Genomic DNA, 24,777 nt, shown 5'->3' on the forward strand with positions numbered 1-24,777 from the left:
TCTGTTTGACAGGCCTACAAATGATACTTAAAGGTGAGAGTTTTAGATATTAATCCAAAGTTTAGACTTATATTGGTAAATAGAGGTGTTCAACGGGCCGAGTTGGGTCGGGGTAATTGTTAAACGGGACGGGGCGGGTCAAGCCCGTTTAAATCCAACCCTCTTTGACCCGATTTTTAAAATTTTATAAAAAAGTTTTATTTTTATTATACTTTAAGTCCCCTTGGATCGACTCACTTATGTATATAATAATATCATTTAAAAATATAAAAAAAGTGGTAAATTTTTTTTTTCGCAATTAATTCTTATAATTATCCGGCCCAGCCCTTTACACTAAGGCCGTTAATAACCCGCCCCATCATTAATTCGACCCGCTAATAACCTATTAAAATGTGATCTGATCCTTGACCTGTTAAATCGACCCGCCCTGTTGAACATCTCTATTTGTAAATAGTCCAGAAAAGTATTTGAAACAGCTCATTTAAATAAATTTGAAGATCATTGAAAATACAGATATGGGTGTGCAAGAAGGAATAATTCTTGACATAATAATTTTGTATGCAACTTACAATTTAACATCAATATATATAAGAAATAACAACCAATCGATATTGGAACTAGAGCTGGTAACGGTTGGCTATGTGTTAGACTTGACCCATATGGTTTAAAAAATAAGTGGATTTAAATAATAATTTTAGAAAATTTATTAGACGGGTAACACCAGACTACTAAGTTAACGGGCGGGTTACGCCATAAAAAATACTGGTGGGAGAATTCACCTACCCACTTATTTTATAAATATACAATTTTTATAATTTTTATTTTTAAAATTATATGAGAAGATAGAACACTTCAATAGCCAAACTCTATTTCTATGCCTTATTCACTTTGATAGTTCAATAGTGTGGACATTAGGAGTTCTAACTTCACCGTTTTATGTATTTTTCCTGCATCGTCAAGTGTCTTATCTTTAGAGAAAATTCCGTACTTGGACTATTTCGGACAATGTGTTGCATTATTTTTAAGATTATATTTTAAATTTTTTATATTGGTCATGCTCATTTATCCGCAGGTCTCGTACGTTAAAAAAATGGCGGATAGCGATGGAAAATAAGGTCCACAAAGGCAGGCAAACTATTGAAAATTTGAGTCCGAAGGAAATTTTTTAAAAGCATGTCTGGTCTAATATTCTCCCAACTCCGACCATAAACACCCCTACATGAGAAGGATGAGGGAGTATACTCTATTGATGTATTTTTTTATTCAGGTGTAGGCTAGAAAAATATTTACAAATATGAGAGAGAGAATTAAACATTTATGTAGGTGGTGAGTATTTAAACCTTTTGCAAAAGTATTATACTCACTTAGTTCCTAGGATTATGCTACACTATATATTTTTTTACATTGTTCGATGCACCGATTCAATTGTTAATATTATTTTTTACTATAAATAAAAATAAATTATAAAAATTTGACATAAATATTTCTTACATTCAAACGAAATAAATAAAATTTCACTTAATTATATTTTAACTAAATCAACTATTGCATAATGGTAGGAACAAATAGAATATTGGTGATTGTTTGACCATTTTTACATTGATTAGAATTTTTTATTGTAGGTTAAACTTAGAAAATAAGAGAGTTAAATAAGATTTAATTTTTGGACTTTCTGCGGACAACACCATGCTTTCTCAAATTGAAACAGGACGTGAGACCTTTGAATTTTGACCAAAACTTTGAAATGCGTGAATCATCAGCATTGGTCAGACTAGTTGAATACGTCACATGAAAAACCCGAACACATTCCAAATCCCTCCTTCATTTTCTTCCCTCGTTTTACAGACGCGGACATTCAAACTCCTTGAAACAAACAAACAAAGAAAGAGATGGGTGGAGGATCAGCACACGCTTTGAAGAGAATCCCTCGCATCAAATTCCCCGTACGCCATTCCAAGCAATCTACTGCTGGTAAGTTTCTTTAGCTTTCAACCATATTTGCACAATTTACTTTAGTTCTTCATTGCCTTACAATTACTCACATTAAGATGTTATATTAACATGTTTTTCAATAATTTTGACAAAAAAAAAAAACCCTATTCGAACCCAACCCTTTCCGTTTAATTAATTGAATTGATTTGGGTCAGAATCGGTAATACCGTAATATGATATTAATCCGCCTAAACCCATAAAAATTAAATCATGCATTTAGTTCAGATTAATCCGTGTAACCCATTTGAATTTGAAGTTTGACATAAAGGCTTTTCAATTAATAATGATTTTAGTTAAGAATCGATTTGGGTTGAAATTCTTGTTCGTGAATGTGATTTTTTGTAAAAATGATAGATTTCAACACTTTTGCTCTGTTGTATAAAATTCAAAATAGCAAATTACATGATTTATTTAGGAAATTTATATGATTTTGTATCGGAGTTTTGTTTTGTTTTATAGATAGAATCATGGATCTGTGTAAAAACTTAAAGAGTTAGGCCTTTTTAGTTTAATTTACAGAAAGGTTGATTAGAAGTGGGAATGCATTTTGGGAAATGTGGGAGCGTAAGTCTCAAACAAAAAGGATGGTTTATGGAATCAAATAAAGTGAAACAGTTTTATTGTCTAAAATTTGCAATTGTGTTCATCTCCCCATGCAAGGCATGCATCATTTTTATGCTTTTGTTTATGGGTTAAGGACTTAAGGGTTAGTGTTGGTCATTTACAAGTTGAATCGAGGAAGAATCCTTTGATAGGATTAGGAGCTTCTATGGACAGTATGTTTATTTGCATTATTGTGTGGGGTGTGGGTCGAGGGTGTGTGTGGAGTGGGGTGGGGGGAGGGGGAAGGTGGTGGAGAAAAGTGCTATCAATGCTGAGTTCTGGGATTTGGTGGTCCAGCCTTAGGATATTGACCACTAATTTATTAGGCCTTGGTTGAGCTTTTACCCATCAATTACTCCCTTCGTTCCCAATTTGCCCCACTCCGAGTAGTTGTTTTGGTTTGTGGTTGCAGAATACAGCAACAACAACAATGTTAGAGTCTCAATCCCAAAAGGTTTGATTCGGCTACATGAACCAATATATTAGTTCTAGTGATTATCTACATGAATTTTTCTTTTCCATTCATTCTATTTTTTACCATCTCAATTTGTAAATCTACATCTTTCATATCCTTTTCCATTCCTATCCTCCAAGTCATCTTCAGTCTTCCTCGTCCTCTTTTTTGTCTTCCAAGCTCTAACTTTCTATTTTTTTACTAGTTCGAGAATACTCCGTCTTTGCACACTCCTAAAACAATTATCTTTCATTTGTTCCTCAATATTTTGAACTCTTAAAACATTTGATATAAATTATTTCGAATTCTATCTCTCAAGGTATGTCGATTCATCCATCGAATCATTTGCCACTCCCATCTTTTTACTATGATCCTTTCTAAAAGCCCAACATCATGATTCATAGTAGCATTAGTCTAATGGTTCTTCGATAAAACTTGCCCTTTTAACTTTAAGGGCACACCTCAATCACGCAATATTCAGTAGTTGCTCTCCAATTTTTTTTTCACTCACCCTTAACTGTATGGGTCTCATCTTGTTAGATGCCCCTCTACTCTAAAATATGGACCTAAGATTTTTGAAACATTCACTTGAAGCGATTCATTTCTCTTTTAGCTTTATAATATAATGCCTCTCTTTATCTTGTTTGCACTAAAATTACACTCCACGTAAACTGTCTTGCTCTGACTCAATTTGAAACCTCGTAACTCTAACTCTTGTCTCCATTGTTCTAAAACAAATGTAGATGTGACAAAGAAATTATAGGCTAAAAATAGAAATGGTTCAAAGGCTAGGAGACGGTCTAAAATGAAATGTCTGTCAAACTAAACTCTTATGGGGCAGAGGTCATTATTCTTGAATCTTGATGGAATACCCGTGAATTAAGTTACAAGAAATTATAATCTAAAGGAACATTTAGGATGTAGTATATGTTACTCAGACTTAGCTTGAATATTTGTGTGGAACATGAGTACATCTTATGTGTCCGATTTGGCTACTTGCTAATTTTTTCTTTAATTTTAGATCAAAATGAAGTGTTCAAGTATCCTACTAATGTCGAATTATTGATGATCTGACATGATATGAGAGGTAAAATGAACAGTCCAAGTGTTCTACATTGTTAACTATTCATTCTTCTTTTAAAGGCTAAAGCTATGGAATCCAGTTTCTGTCTTAATCTTTACATTGATGTTTTGATCTATAATCTGTCTCTTTTTCTGAATCAATATATTTCAATGTGTCTTAACTCTCTATATTTGATCCAATGATGAATCTAGTGATGACTTTTCCTTTTTATCTTGGTTGGTTCTAGACTTCTAATTCAGTGTATACTCCAAAATTTTAAGGTTGGCTGCCTACTGTCATATGATTCACTAATCTTCTTCCGAATTGCGAATCAAAATAAGCAGATTATTGTTAATTTTGGGTTTTTTAGAGTCATTTTGAATAAATCAAAAGTTCAAACGGCGAATTAACTAATGAATTATGTTACAGTGGATTTGTGCGCCTGTTTGAATAATGTTATCTGTTAACAATTCGTTTTCTGTTTAATTTGTTTTTGATATTTACAACTTATTTATATAGGTAATTTTCTTTCTTCTGTTTGCTAGATTCTTCTTCCCTAACGACAGATGATGCCTTGAAAGCATTCCTATCAAGGTCGGGTTCCAGCAATACCGCCTTGTTTGCCTCCGGGAAGGCTTCTGATCAGCCTAAACGAACACCCGTCTCAAATGATGAGATTGAGGCTATACTGGTATTGTAAATCTTCCTAAAGCAATTCAACATATACCCCTCTAGATTTTCAATTACAAACTACTAACCATTTTTCATATTTTTCTACTTGTATTGTCTGCAGCTGGGTGGATGCATCTGAACTTATTAATCACCCCATTGGCTGTATACTTTTTTGTAATAACTCATTTATGTGGGCCACTATTAAAACTGATCTATTGGCTCACATAGTTGACGACAATCTTTTGACATTCAGACTTTAGCATTGTTTTGTTGTTATTTAGTGGAGCATGGTGAAATGGATTTGGCTTTGAAACTTTGATGCTACTAACAACAATATTACACCTTTTGTTGGTATTATGCTAAACTACAAGGTTTTGTATGTCAACCATAGTGGATGCGTTAAAGAATTGATAAAGACTACTAAATTGTGTGTAAGATTAAAAGTGAGCGAAAATTTTTAAATAATAATTATAGAAAGTGGGGGAGAAACTACCTATTTTTAGAAATGTTGTGAAATTAAAAAGGCAGATTAAAATAAATTTCTTAACAAAGAAAGTAAGTGATAATTAAGAATATGCCATTGTTGCTGCCTGATGCATAGACTCAAGGAAAGAGAATGAAAGTCCGAATATGCGTGTGATCTTGTGAATTCTGGTCACAGGATTTAGGTGGGGATTGATGCGGTGGGAATGGATCTTTCCCATTACTTTTTCACCATTATTCATACTAAGATCTTGACATTTATTTTAGAATGAAAATAAAATGTTAAAATTCCGTCAATTTCTTTCATCAAATTATTAGATTGGACAGTATAGTCTCTTTTACTTTATAAGTAAGAGAAAGAATTTCAACTCGGGATTGTTTGGTTTGATCTGCTCATATACTTGATTTAATGAACTTCTCATACTTAAAGTTCAACCTAAAAATGTAAATATTTGAAAAAAAAACTCCAATCAAACTAATAAATAAACGTACATAATTTTGATATGTAAAAATGGAAATTTGGAGATTAAAAGGTGGAATTGGGATTGAAAATTGATTGTTGGGAATTGTTAAAATATAATCCAAGTTCTTGTTTGATATGTGTGATAATGAGATTGGAAATAAATTATTAAATTTACCATTTTACGTATTCTAAATAAAGATACATGTTTTGATTTTCTAATAAATAAGGGCAATTTAGTCTTTTTACATACATTTCAATTTCCACCCACCCATTACCACCCCTTCCATGGTATTATTTCCTTGGGAATTAAGGGTTCAAATTTCATTCCCGGTCCCTAAATTTATTCCCAATACCATTTACCAAACATGAGAATATAGCATACTTGGGATTACAATTTCCATTCCCACCTTTTATTCCCACATATCAATCACCAAGGTTGATGTTCCAATCCAAAGTGAAACACTTAAGACTCCTAAGTCCTATCCTATGAAAGTCAGGTAAAGTTAGCAATTACCCTCTTTTTCGGATAAAAAGATTTGGATTCAACTCTCATTAACCCCTCCAAGCCAACTTTGTAAACCAAAAAAACCCTAATCTTTGTGGATAGATAAATCTTAGGTCGATTATAAGTCAAATATTTTGGGTCAGTTTAAAATCGAATCTTAGGTTCACATTAGTTTTTACATAATTATAAATCTATTTTAAAATTAAATTAAATTGAGTTCGATTATAAAGGTAAATAAATATTAAAAGTTCGTTTTGAACGCCTTGCAATTTTATAGTTGAACTCATAATGTTAATAGGATGAGCACATGATTATGACCAAAACCCAGCATGCTAGTACCGTATGTCGTGATTAGTAAAACAACATGAGACGTATTCTTCCTATTGGTCTATTCAACTCTATTTCAATTTCCCTTTTTTTTTTTGGCGTTTTACAACACACAACAAAACAAACTCAAACCCCCCCTTTCTTTCCTTTTTTTTCGTCTCTCTCCTTAATCATCAATCCAGCTAATTCCATTCTCTTCTGCAGATTCCACCTCCATTAAAGGTACTTTCTTTAGTGTTTTTATTCCCCTTTCATCCTAACTTGATTAAGTATTCAATTTTTCAAGGAATTTCACAATCTCTGCAAATTTTGCTCTTGGGTTATTAATCAAGATTAAGTTTTTATTTCCATGTTTTCTAAATTAAAAGTATTTGTAATTTGTGAGTATTCTGTCGATGGAAATATAGTGTTCATTAGAAATTTTGTTTAATTTTATTTTTATTTAAGTTTATTTTTTGGATGATTGATTCAAAATCAATTTAGGATGATCATTGATAATGGGTATCCAAGTTGAAGTATTTTTTGAAGGGTTGGGGTTTCTATAGAGGATGATGGCTGGATGTGATTTGTGATTAGGGTTTAATTTGAGGATGTAGATAGCCTAATTCAATGAAGATAGTGAGAGATATTTCTTTAAGTCAAGCCCAAAGTGAAATCTTTTTTCTATTTTGGGGGAGCGAGGATTTAATAATCTATTAAGCTTAATATGGTACATAAAATTATTCTTGATTGGCTAATTAGCTGGATCAGTTGAAGTCTTTTTGGAATGTATACCTATTTGGTAGCTGCTACTAAATGGGTGTTGTGTTAAGACTTTTTAGCCTATATATCCGTTAAAAGTTCCCTGCCTTTCTGTGGTGATGAAGCTCTACCCACATACTTGTGTATTCCTTCATAGTAAATATCCGTTACCCTTACGGCCCATTTGGTAATCGTTACTAAATGATGGGAATGATAATGAAAAGTTAATGTAATTTTGGTAGAAACATCTCTTGACAAATCTAATGGCCATGATTCTCCTTCAATAATCTCATTTTCTTTTATAAAATTCATTTCAATGCATTACCATTTGAACATGTGGTATTAGATGGTAATGGAAAATTGTGAAGTGGGAAATTTTTTTATGATCAAACTTTCATCACCTTGAGATTTGCATGATACATATCATGAAAATTTATACTACAAAGCATTCCCATTACCGTCAATATGTACCGTTAACCAAATGGGCCGTTAATACCATCTTTTCAAGTGGCAATGGATTGTAATGACGTTTATGAAGAAAAATAGATGTTTGGTGATAGAAAGTATTACCATGAAGGTTGGCATGTAACTTTTGTAGAAGAAATGACATACTCAATATCGCCACCATTTAGTATAGCTTCTATTAGGAGCATTAAGGCAACGTAAAATCTTGGTGGGTTTGTGGATTACGAAGAGATTCACAGCTATACATGATTGGATTGAGTGTAAGGGTTGCTGATAGATATTACTTGGGTGCATACTTGAAGATTCTAGTTCTATGTTAGGTAGCTGTTTGTTCAGGTTGCAGCACAACCGAAATGATGGATGACTGTTAGTTAAGATGCTTTGTGCTGTTCCAAGCGTGTTGTCATTTTGTTTTCCAAAGTTTGTTTACTCGCAATGGTTTAGATTTGGCCGCGACTAGCTATTTTGGTGCTCATCATCACACCAAAATTATACGGCGTTTACTTTTGCCCTAAGTTAGACATGGGTGTGGAACAATACATTTCGGAAAACTATTCTAGATTACGAACTAATGATTATGACATGCCGAATTCTCAAATCGCAACCTAAGGTAGACCGTAAACTGCTTAGTTACTCAGGATAGTCTATGATAAACATGATAGGAGTCTTGAGGTACAAACTTTATATGGGCATTTGATACGTTGTTTATTAAGAAATGTGTAAACTGTCTATGGCATTCTTCATTTTGTATGATTCAACTGATGGCTGCTAGCCGCTAGTTCATTACTAATCACACTGATAACTTCATTTCAAGGAAGATCATTACTAAACACAATGGTATACAAGAAAACTTGAAGAAAATTCTGGGCGTTTATTGCATGGTTTATAAAGGATTATGTACTACACAGATAAAGCTCGTTGGATGCTTTCTTTTTTAACTCTAGAGGTCCCTGCTGTATGATTGAATAGTAGCTTAAGATGTTAGAGTATATGTAATTTGGAATACAGGGAGATTAATCACACAACATACATTCATGTCTACGTGTGTGATTAGTTTAATATAATGACCGAATAAAGGGATCAATGGATACAGGGGATGTTTGGTAGAGAGGATATTGAGGTAAAAAGAGTAGAATCAATGTCAAAAAGTAGATTTGACAAATTATCTATTATGTGGTTAGTAATTTGTATATTGTGGGCTCGAAGAACAGGTTATAGTGAATCTACTCTTTCCACTTAGGTAGCGTGATGAGCTTGAAAGAAAAAGAGGAAGTGGTAGTCTGAACACCACTTGAATAAAGTAGTGTCGCATGATTTGCTAATCTCCCAATTAATATTCCGTTAGTTGTTAATTGAAAAAAGAAAAATGGATTGAAAATTTGGAATCTGTAGGAGCATTGTACAGTAGTGTCACATGATTTGCTAATCTCCCCGCGAATCATTAATCGAAAAAAGAGAACTATGGTTGTTTTGGGCTATTTGTAGGCGATTATGAACAAAAATCGCAAATTCAGAATCAAATTAGCTGGAGAAGTATGTGACATTGGATAGGAATGAGTTCAAGAAGAAAGCACATGTGGGTGATCATTAAAATTGATTTTTCGTAGTTGTACTTGTACATTAGTAATAGATAGTGCTAAATAAGGCATAAAATTCGGTTATCATTGATCTCTCAAGTCTCACATTGTTTTGTTTTGTTTCGTTCGTGTAGCCAACGACTTCATATTACGAATTAAGTTTTGCATTTTTTGCTACTACATGTAAGGTTCCTTACATGGGATTTCCTCTGCCTTCTATTGAACTTTTGCAGCCTATTTGGTGAAGAGGAAGCTCCTTAATGGGTGATGGACCTAGAACAATAGAGATCATACCAAATTATTTTGATACTTCAGCTTCTGCAGAATCTCCACTACCCAGAAGTTCAGATACTTCAGTATCCGGTGAAGATTCTCCTCGTACTTCCACATCTGCCTCTACATCTCATCAAGAAAGAAATTCCGCTTCTTCTAATACAAGCACCAACCGGCCCAGGTACCTTATGTTTCTAAAAAGCAAACCCGTAAAATCTGACAATTTCTAGGTTATTCTTACCCTTCTTTTTTCCCCTCGGACTTCAGGTTCGTTCAAAATCGTTCATCCACTCGAAAAACACTGAGAACTGCGTCATTCATGTTAAGGTTATTTAGTTTGAAGGGGCTGCGTAATATCGCTGGTCTTAATGGTGAAGAAAAGGTAAATGTAACCAACATTGAAAAATATCATCATCATCTTACCCAGTACATACCACTCTTAGAAGCTATGATCAGGGTTTGGGGAGGGTTGGATGACAGCTGACCATCAGGGTTTGCCCTGAAATTTTAGGGCCCAGGACGAAAAATATATCATGGGCCCTAATTATATGTAAAATATAGATTAATAAATACAAAATTTGTAGTATCAAGAAAATGTTACACACCAATACATCTTAAGTAGATTGTTAATAATGAATGAAATAAGTATTGTATATCTTAAGTACATAAGGTCTCAAATTTGATGCATATGAAGACAAAATTTGTCTAATTTTTTCGTGGGCCCTAGACACAGGCCCTTCTTGTGCTTGCCTAGGGCCGGTCCTGCAAACCATATTCCATATTCTTATCAAAAGAGTCTTCTATTTTACTTGATAACACTGTACTTGCTTTTTCCTTGTACTCACAGGTTGAGCTGAGTGCTGTAGCACTAGAATCTCTTCGATCAGAACTTGCTGATTTAGAAGAACGAGAGGCTCATTTAAAAGCACAGTACGAGATGCTTGCCCTTTCCTCATATATCTTGTTTTCAACCGATTAGCTTTAAAACCTCTCATTGACTTGTTCTGTATATTACAGGTTGGAACATCTTGATGAAATCTTGCGATGGGCTCGACTAACAGGATACTTGTACATGAGAACCGTATGGCTCAATTTTCCATTGTTCAGTGTCTATGTTGATCAACTTTAGTTTTCAATAATTATCGTTTTTACCTTTGTCATCGTTGCAGCGATGGGCAGCATTACCAGGCGAACTGCCTCCCATTGATGATTGTGATGTTGATGATTGGGTTCCACGCTTTACCGTTCTACAAGGATCTTGTATCTTTTTCTACCTGTCTTCTACAGGTACTTAATTACGTGGTGTCGACATGTTTGTTTATAATTTAAAGCTTAATTAAACTAAAAGATCATAATGGGCTGACAAAATTAGAGATGGTCTCTTATAAGAATTTGTGAACATAGTAGAAGCCAAAAAGGCGAAAACTGCATGAAAATGCCTACGCAAATGAACTAAAATTCTATGCTGGAAAATTTTTCTCGCAATCCCCTTTTTTCTACTTCCTCTGTTCTTTTTTACTTGCTACACTAGGCTTTGCACAAGAATTAAGAATTCTGAAAACCTAGCTTGTAGGTTACTGTTCATCAGTAAAAGTAATAATTTTTTATTGTTGTTATTTTTAAAAGAAAAAGGAAAAATAGTTGATAATTAGCTTAATTTCAGATAATTAAGAGAGATATTGTTTCATTTCCCCCCCAAAAATTTTTACCCACCCAAATTCTTTGTTTTCCCTCCAATATTACAAATTATCAGCAAAACTAAAATTTTTTACACAAAAGTCAGCATACACATTTCATCTTCTATAAATAGATCAAATTGTTCATAAATTTTCAACACTTCTTCATTTCAATTTTCTCCAACTGCTGTCCTTTCCTCTTAAAAAGTTCATAAGAATTTGGATCCAAACCAATTTCTTTCATCAACTCTACAAAACCAACAACAAGCAATCAAAACCCAGATCAAATTACAGAATCATAAATCAAATTAAAATAAAACAAAAAAATAAAACGATATAAACAAAAAAAAATTACAGAATCAGAATCATAATCAAATTAAAATAAACATGACAAAACAAAAAAAAAAAGAGATCAGATCCAACATTAAATAAAACGATATAAGAACAACATGCAACAACATCTTAAATCAAACCAGATCTGATAAAGTACCAAAACTAGATCATGATTTACGGATCAAATCATACCAGATCAAAGTTTTAAGAAAATCAACATACGAAGAACATGCAAGAGAATCATTAATCAAAACAGATATCATCAACTACTAGAACAAGATTCAACACTAAATAAATCGAAATAAGAACAACATAATAAGAACAAGATCTCATCGTTTTCGTAATTTAAAACAAACCAAAACCATGACAAAACATGACAAAACAAACAAAACCCAGATCAAATTACAGAATCATAAATCAAATTAAAATAAAACAAAAAAATAAAACGATATAATCAAAAAAAAATTACAGAATCAGAATCATAATCAAATTAAAATAAACATGACAAAACAAAAAAAAAAGAGATCAGATCCAACATTAAATAAAACGATATAAGAAAAACATGCAACAACATCTTAAATCAAACCAGATCTGATAAAGTACCAAAACTAGATCATGATTTACGGATCAAATCATACCAGATCAAAGTTTTAAGAAAATCAACATACGAAGAACATGCAAGAGAATCATGATTTTAGGATCAAAGCATACCAGATGACGATTAAAGCAAAGTTTATAAAGAATATACCAGAAGAACTAGAGAAATTTCGGAAAACCCAGATGTAAAGCTTTAACCAAATACAAAACCAAAGATCAGAAAAAACCCAGATCTAAACCATCCTTTCGTGAGAAATAGCTCAAGAAAACCAAAGAAATTAACTCAGAAACGCATTTGAAATGAAAGAAACCCAAAGATGTTTAGGGTTAGGAAGAGAAAACGGCAGAGAGAATGAGAGAGATGGAGAGCGGAAATGGCAAAGGAAGATGGGATTAGGGTTGGGAAAGGAAACGGGTGCCTTATATAAAGGCATATCAACGGTCAGATTTGCCAAACGAAATCCAACGGCTAAGATTCATCCCACCATTAATATAAGTAGTTGGAAAGGTTGGTTTAAATGGGAAAATAATTAATTAAGATAGTGTATTTAAATAGAGGAAAAAATTAATTGGGATGGTTGGTTATGGGAGATTAGTAGAGTTTTTAATGAGAATAATAAATATGGAGGGAAAATTAATTTTAATTGGAAATAAATAAAGATTAAATAATGGTAGGTAAAAAAGTTAGAGAGGTATAGAGTATGATAAAAGTAGGGGTAGGTAGAATTTTAAATGATTGATTTATTACCAAAAATGGAAATGTAGCAAGTATTGTGAAATTTCCCAAAATGGAATATGTAGCAAGTATTAAGGAACGGAGGAAGTACTTGTTTGTTATGTTTGAGCGGTTTCAACATGTTTATTTGTATTGGACCGTATTGATGATCTGATAAAGCTGCTGCAGATTTGAGTCCTCAGGATTCAGCTGTTATTTCTGATATTGTTGAAGTAGGCCCATTGGCATGTTTAGATCGAGAAGATGAAGAAACTTGGCACTGCTTTTATATTGTGACACGATATGGACTTAGGATCGAATGTGCTAGTGCTTCCGAAATACAGGTAAATTTAGCATTTCTACGCCCATCAGCGGAATTCTTCCTGAACTATTATGTTCCGTTTCTTGATACTAGAATCTTGACATTTTTATGCAGGTTGATTCTTGGTTGAGAGCATTACGAACTGAATGCAAGTTTGAAGCTGATAAACCTGATTCCGTTGATCAGAACCATGAAAGCAGTTCACAAATTTGTACAGAACATAGCTAATGATTGTAACGTTATTGAAATGTTAGTGTGAAAAGTTGGAAGTTATTATCTTGCTTGTAAATATAACCACATTCGACGTAAATAAAGTAGTTCGTGCTTATCGATCAGACTAGCGCTACAGATGGGGATTTTTGTGTCGTCTTGAGGCCGTGTAGTGTAGATAATCTGTGCCCCATTTTTTGGTCCTTGCTACATAGTTGAAAAAATCTGACCGGTTTATGATTCACTTTGATGATCAAGTTATATTCACTTTCATCATCATCATAATACTCATTCTATCCCACCTATAGAAAAATTATGTGCAAGGTCTAGAGAGGGAAAGAAGGCAGCAACTCATACCCATAAAGGAGAGCGCGACCAAAGAGTCTCTCAATTCGAGAAAATTTGGCACAGTTCATCAATCGGTCTTGGTGTGTATTTTATTCTTAATCTATAAGTTAAAACATAATCAAGTGAGATTTTGTTTGATTTGCTTCAACGCAAGAATTATTAATGTTAATTTTTTATAATTTTTTAGTATGTACTTTATAATTAAAGATATTAACATTTAAGTTAGAACATTGGATAGTGTGATACGTAAATTTGGCAAAATCTGAGGGGCAGAGGAAATATCATTTAATAATTGATAACATTTAAGGTTTCATCGAATTTGTAAAGCCATAAATTGTACGTTGAGTTAGTTTAGTACACAACATGAGTTTACCCGACACCATTTTATTGACCTCCTGATCTCACGTAGAACTTAGGTTTGAATTACGCCAAATCAACCTCAATTTAAATCGAGCCATAACAAAGAACCTTCTCATTTAAGAAGCAATAAGCTTTTAGTTTGATCTTTGTTATATTTTGCTCAACTCATTCGATTAACAACATATGTGAATATCAATTCGAAAACAAGTCGATTAGGGATCATTACGATTAGGATCAACTTCAACTCGAATCAACTTACGAGATATTAGTTTGTGACAATTCGTCACATAATCGTATCGTGGCCCACTTGTGTGGACACACGACACCCTTGGTTTGGGCCTACAAACCCACGGGTCAAGAGCGTTCACTTGCACATATATTTGGTGAAGTTCAGTGTTTTCCAAAACTATATGCTTATACAAGGATTAGCTCATAAACAATACATTCTACATATGGTTAAGGCTTTGAGTAGCAAAAGGTACTTGACTCTACAACATCATAAACAAATGGAATAGAACATAACTAAATCTACAAGTGTTGGAAGTTGAATCATAGAAAACAAACCCAGATCCATCCCCTTTTACCAAACCAAACCAACCAATTTATTTCCTCCGATAAATACTCTCCACTCCAGTCTACATCCCTGCTCCAATCACTCCTCTGACCATTCTTTCTCTCTCTATATCTTCGTTGCAACACCCAATACAATGAGGTCTCAGATTTGCAGATCTGCTTCTAAACTTGCTCGTTCTGTTGTCTCTTCCTCCAAGAACACCACCCGTTTCCTCCCTGGTATATCCTTCCTCCCTTCTTTTTTTCAGTTGGAACTGTATATTGGTTCATATAATCGGTTTCAAATCTTTTGAAATTACGATTAATAAAATACAAAATAAGATTGGTTAGTGGGTCAATCTATTATTTTCTGTTTATTTTTGTTGATTTCTAGAAACATTAATTTGCAAATCTTTGTGTTTGTGTGATTAGATCTGATGGATATGTGGGGATGTTAACTAGTTTAGTGGGTACTTTAGAGTTGGGAACGATTTTGTCTTAAAGTTATTATTTTTGGAATATGATATGATTGGTGAATTGCTTATCTGGAAGTAGTATGTGGGTTAATTTATATAATTGTTATTACTAGAGGTTTATGAATGTCTTAATGATTAGATGCTTCTTAACAGTGAAAACATAGCTTTTAAGTTCTAATCATGAATGTTAATTGTCGGTTAACTGTGTTAATGAAATGAAGTTTTCGTAATTATTGGAGTTTCTTGTCAATGGTAGATAAAAGGTTAAATTGGATATACTGTTTGGTGATGGGAATAGAGAGCATGATTGCTGACTGCTAAAATATAGAATTGTCATTGAATCAAGGACATTTTGAATAGTTGGGTATGTTTTAAAAGCAACTGCTAAGGTAGAGGAGTGTAACATACTTCACTAGCTAATTTGCAATTTGCTCAAATTGGTCTAGAATTAGCCCAAAAATGACCATAATTTGCTTTATTTGATAAACGATTTGCTAGGAGATCAGCAAATTGTGTGACAATAGTAGTAGAGATTAGTCAATGAAGAATGCTTGAAAGGCTTGGTTTCAATTTTGTAAAAGAAATGGATCGATGTGTGATATGAATTGATGGCATCCCTCCTTAATTTGGCATCAATGCATTATGCCAAAGTAATGTCTTTGCTCAAAGCCGGAAGGTCGTTTTATCTGAGATATATACATGATGCAAAATGTATACATTGCAATGTTATGTTCCTTGGAATATATACATATTGATCCATCATCCATTATCGATGGATCTAACGACTTATAGTTCGTTGGTTTTGGATGTAAATGCACTATACTAAAATGACTATCAAATCATGTGTGCTTTTTATTTATGTGAAAGCGAGATGATGTTTGGTTACTGGGTCAATTTAAAACTTCTTTTTTATTACGGGTTAAGGTTGCCTATACTTAAAACCCTCAAATCTTTCTTAGGCTGGACGCCTGGACCCAAGAAGTTATTATTGGCATTGGGTTAATGTTAGTTGCTTGTTTTGTTTGTTATCATATTGCTATATCTATTTCTGTTAGTAAGTCATTATGTTTGAATCGCAGAAGGACGAGCAGTGGCTGCTACAGCTGCAGTTTCCTTGAGAGGGAAACTACCTTACTTGGCCTCTTTAGGAGGAGCAAATGCATCCAGCACATGGCTGTCCACTGCGTTGGCCATCCCTGCTGCAGGTTTGGATATTCACCTTTTGAAAGCTACAAATTGGTTGTTTCGTCCTTGTTCTTTTCTCCCATAATTGTAATTTTCTTTTCATATGGTAAGCTGAAGCCTGAATTATATTCCCTTTGTCTCATTTCGATTGTCTTACTTTTGGGAATGTAGAAGTTCAAGCATTAGATATTAGTAGAGTTGGTAAATTAAAATAGTTTCCAATAATTCATAGCCATTAGTCCTTTGATAATAACACAAATTCTTAAATGAGACGGTCTCATGGTGATACCATCTCTAATAGGTTGACTCGTGTTAAATTAGTGTTACGGTGATCACTTACAATTTTAAAGTGATCAATTAAAACAATGGGCTAATTTAATGATAGTATAAGATGAGCTATGATAGTAATTAAAGTGATGGGGTCATAGTGATTTAACTATGTTAGAGGACCCATAAAAAGTTTGTTTGACTAAACAAATTTTATGGACAAAGTGTTATAAAAGGCTCATAAGTCATTATGTCTCACTTCAGCAACATATGTTGTTCAATCTGAATTCTGAAAAGGCTTATTGTCTTGGTGAATGTAGATCTAATTCTTTTTCCCGCTTTACAATTTTTGTTGGAATTTTGTATGGATAAAGATGAATTCGGGAAACTCTTTGTGATGCCCTTAAATTAATGTATGTCATGGGAATCTTTTATGCCCTTAATCTACGTAACTTAACGTCATCAAACAGGTCAAGAAGTAGTCGCCTTTTATATGTTGTAAGTTGGATTACGAAATTAGTTCTTCTTGTTGAAGTACTCCAATACTCGTATTTCACTTTTCTGATTTGCTCGTTTTTCTATTTTGTTTCCTATGTAGTTTACATGCTTCAGGACCAGGAAGCTTACGCTGCTGAGGTACTTCCTTAAGCTCTCTTAAGTTTCACAATCTGTATTTTTCCCTTGTCAAATACTTTTCCATTAAAATTATCAATGGATTCTGAGAGAATATTTCATTCCGAAATTATTTGTAGATGGAGCGTACTTTCATTGCTATCAAACCTGACGGAGTTCAGAGAGGGCTGGTAAGCTTTTTCTAGTGCACTTCTTATTTAAATGAATTTGTAAACGATGTGTTCTGCCAAGGGTCGAAACAGAAACAACCTCTTTGTTATCACTTACAATGGTAAGGTTGCACACATCCGACCCCCCAAACCCCATTGCTTGGGATCTTGACATTGCAGTATTGGAATGTTGTTGATATTATATTTCACTGTAATGAAGTATTTGAAAAGCTTCATAGTTTTTTTCTTGGAAAAAGTAACAATAATAATAAACATTTTGCTTATTTTCCTACAATAATACCGACTTTTGATAAACCACGAATAATACCAACTTTTGATCAACCATAAATGATACCAACTTAGGGGTGTTTCCCTATAATATCTCTAGCATGTTAAAAATCAAACCATAGGAGATTATATGACAAAAAAAATTGGTAAATTAATTAATAAACTAAATTTGGTATTATTCTAGGAAAAAACCCCTTAAATTGGTGTTATTCGTAGAATCGTGATTAATCAAAAGTTGGTATTATTGTAGGGAAATTAACGAAAGCTTGTATTATTTATTTTTCTGTACAACATATTTATCAATGTTTGAAATTTGAAATGTATAGATCTCAGAAATCATCTCTCGATTTGAGCGTAAGGGCTTCAAGCTTGTTGCAATCAAAATAATAGTACCATCAAAGGACTTTGCCCAGAAGCATTATCATGATCTGAAGGAGAGACCCTTCTTCAACGGCTTATGTGATTTTCTAAGCTCTGGTCCTGTCGTTGCTATGGTTAGTTAGGATAACACTCCGTTTCTTTATTATCGTTTTCCCTTTTCTTTGAGATCGAAATTGAAGCTCTTAGTACTGAAACGTGCTTGTTTACATAGGTTTGGGAAGGCGAAGGAGTGATCAGATACGGAAGAAAACTCATTGGAGCCACAGACCCACAAAAATCAGAACCAGGAACCATCAGAGGTGATCTCGCAGTGGTTGTTGGAAGGTATTGCATCTTTTTACCGAACTCAAATTAGAGGTTAAAATGCAGTTAGATCAGTGTCACATGATTCGCTAATCTCTCTGCGAATCGTAAATAGGTTAAAGCAAATTTTGGTCGGTTTTGGGCTATGGTTTGTCCATTTTAAGCGAATCTCCAATCGAGACATACGAATTAACTAGCGGATCACGTGACACTGAGTTAAATCATAGTTTCCCTCTTTCGCACAATTCTAATAGGTATTGTTATGGCGTAGGAATATTATCCATGGAAGTGATGGCCCTGAGACCGCTAAGGATGAAATCAATTTATGGTTCAAGCCCGAGGAATTGGTCGACTACACAAACAACGCTGAGAAATGGATCTATGGAAACAATTGAAGACTTATTACATCTCGCGGCTTCATTTAGATCCCATAAGTTGGGAAAGAAACATTTTTACAACAATAAAGTCAGTCTGAACTCTTGTTTTAGATCAATGAGTTCATTAACATTATTTACTCATTGGAATAGATTTCTTGAAATCTAATGTATTTTGGCTCCTTATTTTTTGTTGAGAAAGTGAGCCTAGAAATAAGAATACATTCTCCTTGTATTCATGATGATAAAATCTTTAAAATCTCCCAAATTTGTGTTTGGCAAGAACTTGAGTGTTGATCTGTCAGGTGTTGCTCACATGTTTATAGAGATTCTGAAAAGAATTACTTTAGCTTTTTCTCAACAATAGCATGAAATTCTCTCACTTTTCTTCGTAACTAATGTTGAGAGTCACTTGGTGGCAAAACATTTTGTTTCAAAAAGTTAGTTTTTTGACCGAATTTAAAGTCATATTAAGCTCGTAAAAACGTTATTTGCAACTCATCATCCTCATACTAGGTATATTCCACCTGTAGAAGCTATAATCAATGATATCTCATCAAAGTAGATAACAAGATTGCGGCCAGTGATATCCTCAATTCAAGAAAGACATGCAAGAACACAATAAAACAAATAGCAAAATAAGACGACTATTAACATATCAAAAGATGTAAATAGTAATCATGACAATTGACAAACATTGGATGGTATTGGACATAAGTTTAGTGTCTCACCGTCTTTAACTAGGTTTGTCCCTAGTTAACAAGATTTATTCCAAGTTTTTTTAGGCCTACAATGATTTATCTTTTCATCAACCGTGACGTTTTCTATCTTTCTCATTGGTGCGTTGATGATCTCCTTCTGTTTATGTCTAAATCATTTTAATCTATTTTCACTTATCTTTATAGAAATAGATGTAACTTATAGCTTTTATTTTAAAACTTAGTTTCTAATCTTCTTCATTCTAATATGTCGTCAACTTCATCTTAACATTTGCACATATGTTGTTTCATATATGCTCATAGTCATACCATATCATTTCAACAAGTCTTGTATGAGATCGTCTTACTGTGAAACGGACATACAAGCAGCCAAATCTTTTATATTTATGAAACAAAATTAAAATTACTTAAACTTGGCAGATAACTGCCATAATTTATTTAAAATTATTTTTTTATTTTTTTACTATATTAGAATTAGGTCAACCTATATTAAACTGTCTTATAATGAGACGGTCTTGGAGTAGTGTTTGTCATACGCTCATACCATTTAATAGTAGGCCCATCATTATAATTCTGTGTAACCAATACGGACTAGATTAGACGAATGAGCTGGAAATTCATATTAGTATTTCTATATAAAACGACTCAACGAGACCCCCAACTTTTAGTCCCACAAGGAAGAAAAAACATTCACGATTCCCCTAAACCTAATTTTCAATCGAAAACTTCTCTCTTAATCGCCTTTTCTTTCTCTTTTTCGCGTTGATTCTTCTTTTCTTCTATCAATATCAGGTATCCTTTACCACTCTTTTCTCTTTCTGCAATTGATTTAAGAAATTTTAGGGTTTTGTTCATCTTTATCATGATGCTTGAAAATACTAAGAATATTTTAGGGTTTTGCTTTGGGTATTTTCTGACAGTTGAGCATTATAGAAAATTGTGGGCTGTTTCTTGATTCTAATTTGGAAACTTTTCCCTCAATTATGTTTCTGGATGATTTATTCGTACTTCCTTGCGTAATTTTCTCTGTTTTTTTCCTGCGTCTATAATCAATTAATTTTCTTTTCTATAATTTTATGTTGATGATGAATCGAAAAATCAAAAGATTTTGTAGCTATTGCGAAGGACAATTGATTTGGAAACAGAAAAGCTTGTTGAATTCTTTTTAGTCCTTTTAAAAAGCTTGGTTGGTCTTTTTGGGTACTAACAGTCATGTTCTGTTTCAGATGGCTACTAAACCGCTTACAACTGAGGCCATTGCTCTCACCGAGAAAAAAATGGACATGAGTTTAGGTAATATCTACACGTCCAATTACAGAGTTGGTATTTTCTTATCTGTTTCGTTGTTTTATTCGGTAATTTAGGTTATATCTTGTGCAGATGATATTATTAAGATGTCTAAAACAAATACCGGGAAATCAAAGAAGCAGAGGGAATCGGTATGTCGAATTTAGATTAGTGCTATTGTGTTTGATGCTATATAATCGTTAATCATTATAAAATAATTAGGCTAATGCCATTTTTCTTTAATGACATGTGTCTTGCAGAATAGAAATAGGAAACCTAGTAATGCTAGACAAGATAAAACTTTGAAGGTACGGCAATATATGGAATCAAGGTCGACTCTTAGACAGGTTGGTGCTTAGATTTTTGGTCCTCTCTTGAATTCAAAATACTAATGGAAGAATTTGATTTTTCACTCAATCTGCTATATTGAGCATTGACAATTTGTTTACTTTGCTGCATTTAGGGGGCTCTTGCTCAGAGAAGGTCCAACTTTCAGGGGAGAAGTTTCCCGTTGCCATCTGATGCTGCTCGAAAGGCAATGGTTGCCCCCTTCCGCAATGGTGGTTTTAACCACAACAGGTCTACTGATTGGAGCAGACCAAGGTAAAGGTGTTCTGTGGCTTACATGGATTATCCTGAATTTATAAATTCTTTGTATGCTGCTTGTTTTATCATCTAGGGGATATAACGAGGCTTATCAATTGTAATTGCATGGCAGGTAAATCGTGATTCCATTAGTCTTCATCAATCCACCTGGTTCCACTTAGTAAATATTGTGAACATTAAGCTGTGTTGCTCCAAATGCCAGAGGTTCATGAATGATTTCGGTTGGATCATATTACTCTGTAAACCTAATTGGCTGATACCCAAGTAGCATCCCTGAACCTTTAACTTCTCACTTGTTAAATGCACAAGGTTCCTCAATTGGTTAGGTTTTGCCTTTATTGGGCAGTCACATCTATCTTTTGTATGGAGGCATGGTTCCTTTTAGTGATTTTGGGATGTTTATTGGGATTAAGGACATGGGTTGACGATTAATGATTATGGAGAGTTTTTTTGTGTAGTATTGGAGCTGTTGGGTTTTTATCTGTGGTTGCACCTGCTGCTTAGGAAAACTCACCCTTTGCTATGGTAGTTAGTTATGAGAGCTTTTTGGCTTACCAGTTGCCGTTGTAGTTATTCAATGCGGTTGTTCTGGTTATGCTTCGAATTTGTGTTTGCTTTGGGAGTTAAATGCTATTTCTGTTGTTTTCAGTTCTGGATTTGACGTGTTGAGGTTATAGGCCTTTCTTGCACTGTTAGCTAGCCTGTTCATACCTGATGAAGTTATGGGTTCAATATGTATGAAGGATTTTCCCTGCCAATACAATTCCATCTGAAATACATAGCTTAAAAGCTTGGCGCTCAAATTGGATGTTGGCTTGCTACCAAGCTTGTGACATTTGAACTGTTCATCTTGTTGCTCAACTTGATTCGTCTTTTGGTCAGATTAATTTTTCAAATTGCCTTTTGGCTTGTTCAGGTCATTGACTTGGTGGTGGATGTCCACCAGGTGTTCTTAATCATATACTCCAGTAATGCATAATGCTTGATACCTTATAGCAAGGATTGCTTGCATAGGTCATCTACTGGTGGTGTATGTCCACCAGCTGTTCTAAACCATATACACCATAGTAATGTTTGATAGCACATGGCACATAGTGGAGGTTCTTTTGTTAGATTTCAATTTGGAAAATCTGAAGAATTTCATGGAGCTGATGACGGTACTTCTGGTTTATTAAGGCATTAAAGTTGCCTTTAGCTTGCATGTGATGTTGTTTCTCATTAGTCAGATACAATAGAATCTTCTTCAGTGGTAATCTGATGGTTCATCTGCTAGTAACTTGTGGTTTTGTGGCGCTTCTTCTATCTATACTCAACTGTTGGAGTTATTACAACTATAGAAGTCGTGTTTTATATCAAGTAGCATTCAATTATCCTTCAAGCTTTGGCTCTGTATTTGCCTCACTGTAGTTATACTTGTAACAAGCAACTTCTGAAGAGTTCTGAAATTTTTGCTTCTTGGTGGTTTCTTCCCTTGGTTGCTTTTCAAGTTTGCATACACACCTTGGAAGTATACATCTTGTCCCACATTTTTAAGTCTAAGGGAAGTACATGGTTGGAATAGTTTGAGATCTTTTTGTTGAAAATGATTTTTTGTATGTACCATATATTCAGATGTAGCTTTATGTAAGCTAGTGTTCCCTCTTAACAGAGTTTTTTTTCGGCAATGGACTGGGCCACTATGGCGATTGTTGCAACTTAATTATGCATTGTTCTGTGGTACCTAATTTGACTTATGTTATGTTGCATTGTGTTGCAGGCCTACTGGTCCACCAAGACGTCAGGGTAATGCATCAATTAGACACAATGCTTTTAAGGTATTTTATGCTTCCCTTTGTTACTTATATGTAACCCCTTGTTTACATTTTTTGGCACTTTGTTTGAGGACATTCTATTGGAGTTTGAATAGTAGTGGTCTCTCAACTCAAAAAAGGGCTAATATACTTTTTGAAAGGAACTTTTCTTGGGGGGTGTTTGGAGACTTATGAGCTTCAAACGACGTGCCTTGGTGCCTACGAAATACAGACTATAGCTATTGCTTGTCAAAAGTTGAAATCCTGCGTAAGAGCTTGAATTTTGTCGTGAAAACCAGCATACCAATTTTACAATTTAGTTTGGTGATTGAACATTAGAATTTGAAAATGCTGTTTGCATCTTTCTTATGAGAATTTACATTCTTATTGAATCTTGTACTAGTGTGTATTTGGTGAGGAAATCTTCTGAGGTTTGTACTCTTGTAGACACAGCCACAGCAGCAACAGAGCCAACAACTGCAACAAAAACAGCGACACCAACCTTTCCAGAGGGAGGAAATGATCCCGATCCATAAACCAAAAACATTGGATTCACTGTTTGCTAACATGAAGGAGCAGAGGATGAGAGCCGTTACTCGCACAAACAACAGCAATGCAGTACGGGGTACGAATACTCAGCCAAGGCAACCTTGGTTAAGGGGTCGTTTTGGCAGCTACAGGAGTTAAGCGGATGGTTAATTCGATGGACTGTGCTTGTTGCAACATGCAAGTATGATATATTAGTTTTGTCGGAAATGAAACATGTTTTCTGGCCTTTGGAGGTCTTTATTCCTATCTCTATAGGGCAGATTTCACCTTTCATAAACCAAGCTCGTTCAGTTGTCTCCTACATATATCACCTTTGATCTCATTTGGAAATCTGTTTGTACAGGCGTGGTTTATGCTTTACTAAAACGGTTTATCTGCAGTTATAAATGCCTTTTTCCTGAAGATTAGGTCTTCCTGTTATTGATCAAGTGTAGATTTTATTGTTTCAAAATAAAATTTTGTAGTATTTTTTCATTTGAGTTTATGGCTAGAGGCTAGAGTTAGTTAATAACAAAACATCCTTGCTAATTTTTTGGATTTGCAACAATCGTTATTGAATCTTATAATTTTAATTAGGGAAGTTCATCATTTGGATTTTGATTTGGGTTCAGTTATACTTAGATTTATATTCTAATTTTTTTTTGTTAAATTCAGAGTTGAGCATAGATTTATTAGGGATCTGAAGAAGTTGAACTTAGAGATCATGACTCTTAAGGTCTGGTGGGTTTAGGGTTTGATCTAGGTTTAGAATTATTTTTTTCTAAAAAATTACTACAAAATTTTTAAACATTCAACTGAGGATTTTCTGTTTGGACCTTTAGGTCTAAATTAAGTGGATTGCTCGGATTGAGATGATTTGGATCATGTCGAGTTTAAATTCTTTAGGGGTTTAAGACTCATGCTCATTTATAGATTTACCAAATACTCTGTCGACTGTAAATTTGAAATAGTTTTAGTCAAAATGCGTTGATTTTAAAAACATTTAAGTTCTTTTGTTTCACAAGTGGACAAAAAATCATTGATTAATTTCTTGTAAAAT

General features: G+C 33.9%; 3 protein-coding genes across 5 annotated transcripts; all 3 read left to right on the forward strand.

The window, feature by feature from the left end:
• Nucleotides 1-1,629: 1,629 nt before the first annotated feature.
• LOC130800864 (uncharacterized) lies at nucleotides 1,630-9,135 on the forward strand. Its single transcript, XM_057664572.1, has 3 exons — nucleotides 1,630-1,971; nucleotides 4,658-4,803; nucleotides 4,906-9,135. Exons 1-3 carry the CDS (start codon nucleotides 1,890-1,892, stop codon nucleotides 4,921-4,923), a joined length of 246 nt encoding a protein of 81 aa, XP_057520555.1. The 5' UTR covers nucleotides 1,630-1,889; the 3' UTR covers nucleotides 4,924-9,135.
• LOC130800865 (uncharacterized) lies at nucleotides 6,647-19,072 on the forward strand. The gene is made up of 15 exons (XM_057664574.1): nucleotides 6,647-6,784; nucleotides 9,579-9,799; nucleotides 9,886-10,000; nucleotides 10,466-10,548; nucleotides 10,636-10,699; nucleotides 10,788-10,905; nucleotides 13,129-13,283; nucleotides 13,376-13,438; nucleotides 14,899-14,971; nucleotides 16,287-16,412; nucleotides 17,258-17,295; nucleotides 17,412-17,462; nucleotides 18,056-18,223; nucleotides 18,322-18,434; nucleotides 18,685-19,072. The coding sequence occupies exons 2-15, from the start codon at nucleotides 9,606-9,608 to the stop codon at nucleotides 18,806-18,808; spliced, it is 1,485 nt and encodes a 494-aa protein (XP_057520557.1). The 5' UTR covers nucleotides 6,647-6,784; nucleotides 9,579-9,605; the 3' UTR covers nucleotides 18,809-19,072.
• An 831-nt stretch (nucleotides 19,073-19,903) lies between these two features.
• On the forward strand, nucleotides 19,904-24,212 carry LOC130800866 (uncharacterized). 3 transcript variants are annotated; one of them, XM_057664575.1, is made up of 7 exons: nucleotides 19,904-20,522; nucleotides 20,733-20,799; nucleotides 20,887-20,945; nucleotides 21,054-21,140; nucleotides 21,257-21,396; nucleotides 23,156-23,213; nucleotides 23,637-24,212. In XM_057664575.1, exons 1-7 carry the CDS (start codon nucleotides 20,490-20,492, stop codon nucleotides 23,874-23,876), a joined length of 684 nt encoding a protein of 227 aa, XP_057520558.1. In that variant the 5' UTR covers nucleotides 19,904-20,489; the 3' UTR covers nucleotides 23,877-24,212. The 3 variants fall into 3 exon arrangements, with proteins under 3 accessions (XP_057520558.1, XP_057520560.1, XP_057520559.1); XM_057664577.1 differs by having other exon boundaries at nucleotides 19,904-20,298; nucleotides 20,871-20,945; XM_057664576.1 differs by having other exon boundaries at nucleotides 19,904-20,298.
• The last annotated feature ends 565 nt before the right edge of the window (nucleotides 24,213-24,777 follow it).

This window comes from Amaranthus tricolor, chromosome 15, assembly GCF_026212465.1.
Source record: "Amaranthus tricolor cultivar Red isolate AtriRed21 chromosome 15, ASM2621246v1, whole genome shotgun sequence".
In the NCBI taxonomy this organism is placed as follows: Eukaryota; Viridiplantae; Streptophyta; class Magnoliopsida; order Caryophyllales; family Amaranthaceae; genus Amaranthus; species Amaranthus tricolor.

Coding starts and splice junctions, on each gene's coding strand:
- LOC130800865 (XM_057664574.1), top strand. CDS start 9,606: ATGGGTGATGGACCTAGAACAATAGAGATCATACCAAATTATTTTGAT. Junction 10,700..10,787: donor GATACTTGTACATGAGAACC/GTATGGCTCAAT, acceptor TCATCGTTGCAG/CGATGGGCAGCATTACCAGG. Junction 17,463..18,055: donor ACGGAGTTCAGAGAGGGCTG/GTAAGCTTTTTC, acceptor TGAAATGTATAG/ATCTCAGAAATCATCTCTCG.
- LOC130800864 (XM_057664572.1), top strand. CDS start 1,890: ATGGGTGGAGGATCAGCACACGCTTTGAAGAGAATCCCTCGCATCAAA. Junction 1,972..4,657: donor TTCCAAGCAATCTACTGCTG/GTAAGTTTCTTT, acceptor TCTGTTTGCTAG/ATTCTTCTTCCCTAACGACA.
- LOC130800866 (XM_057664575.1), top strand. CDS start 20,490: ATGTTTCTGGATGATTTATTCGTACTTCCTTGC. Junction 20,946..21,053: donor CAAAGAAGCAGAGGGAATCG/GTATGTCGAATT, acceptor TGTGTCTTGCAG/AATAGAAATAGGAAACCTAG. Junction 21,397..23,155: donor ACTGATTGGAGCAGACCAAG/GTAAAGGTGTTC, acceptor ATTGTGTTGCAG/GCCTACTGGTCCACCAAGAC.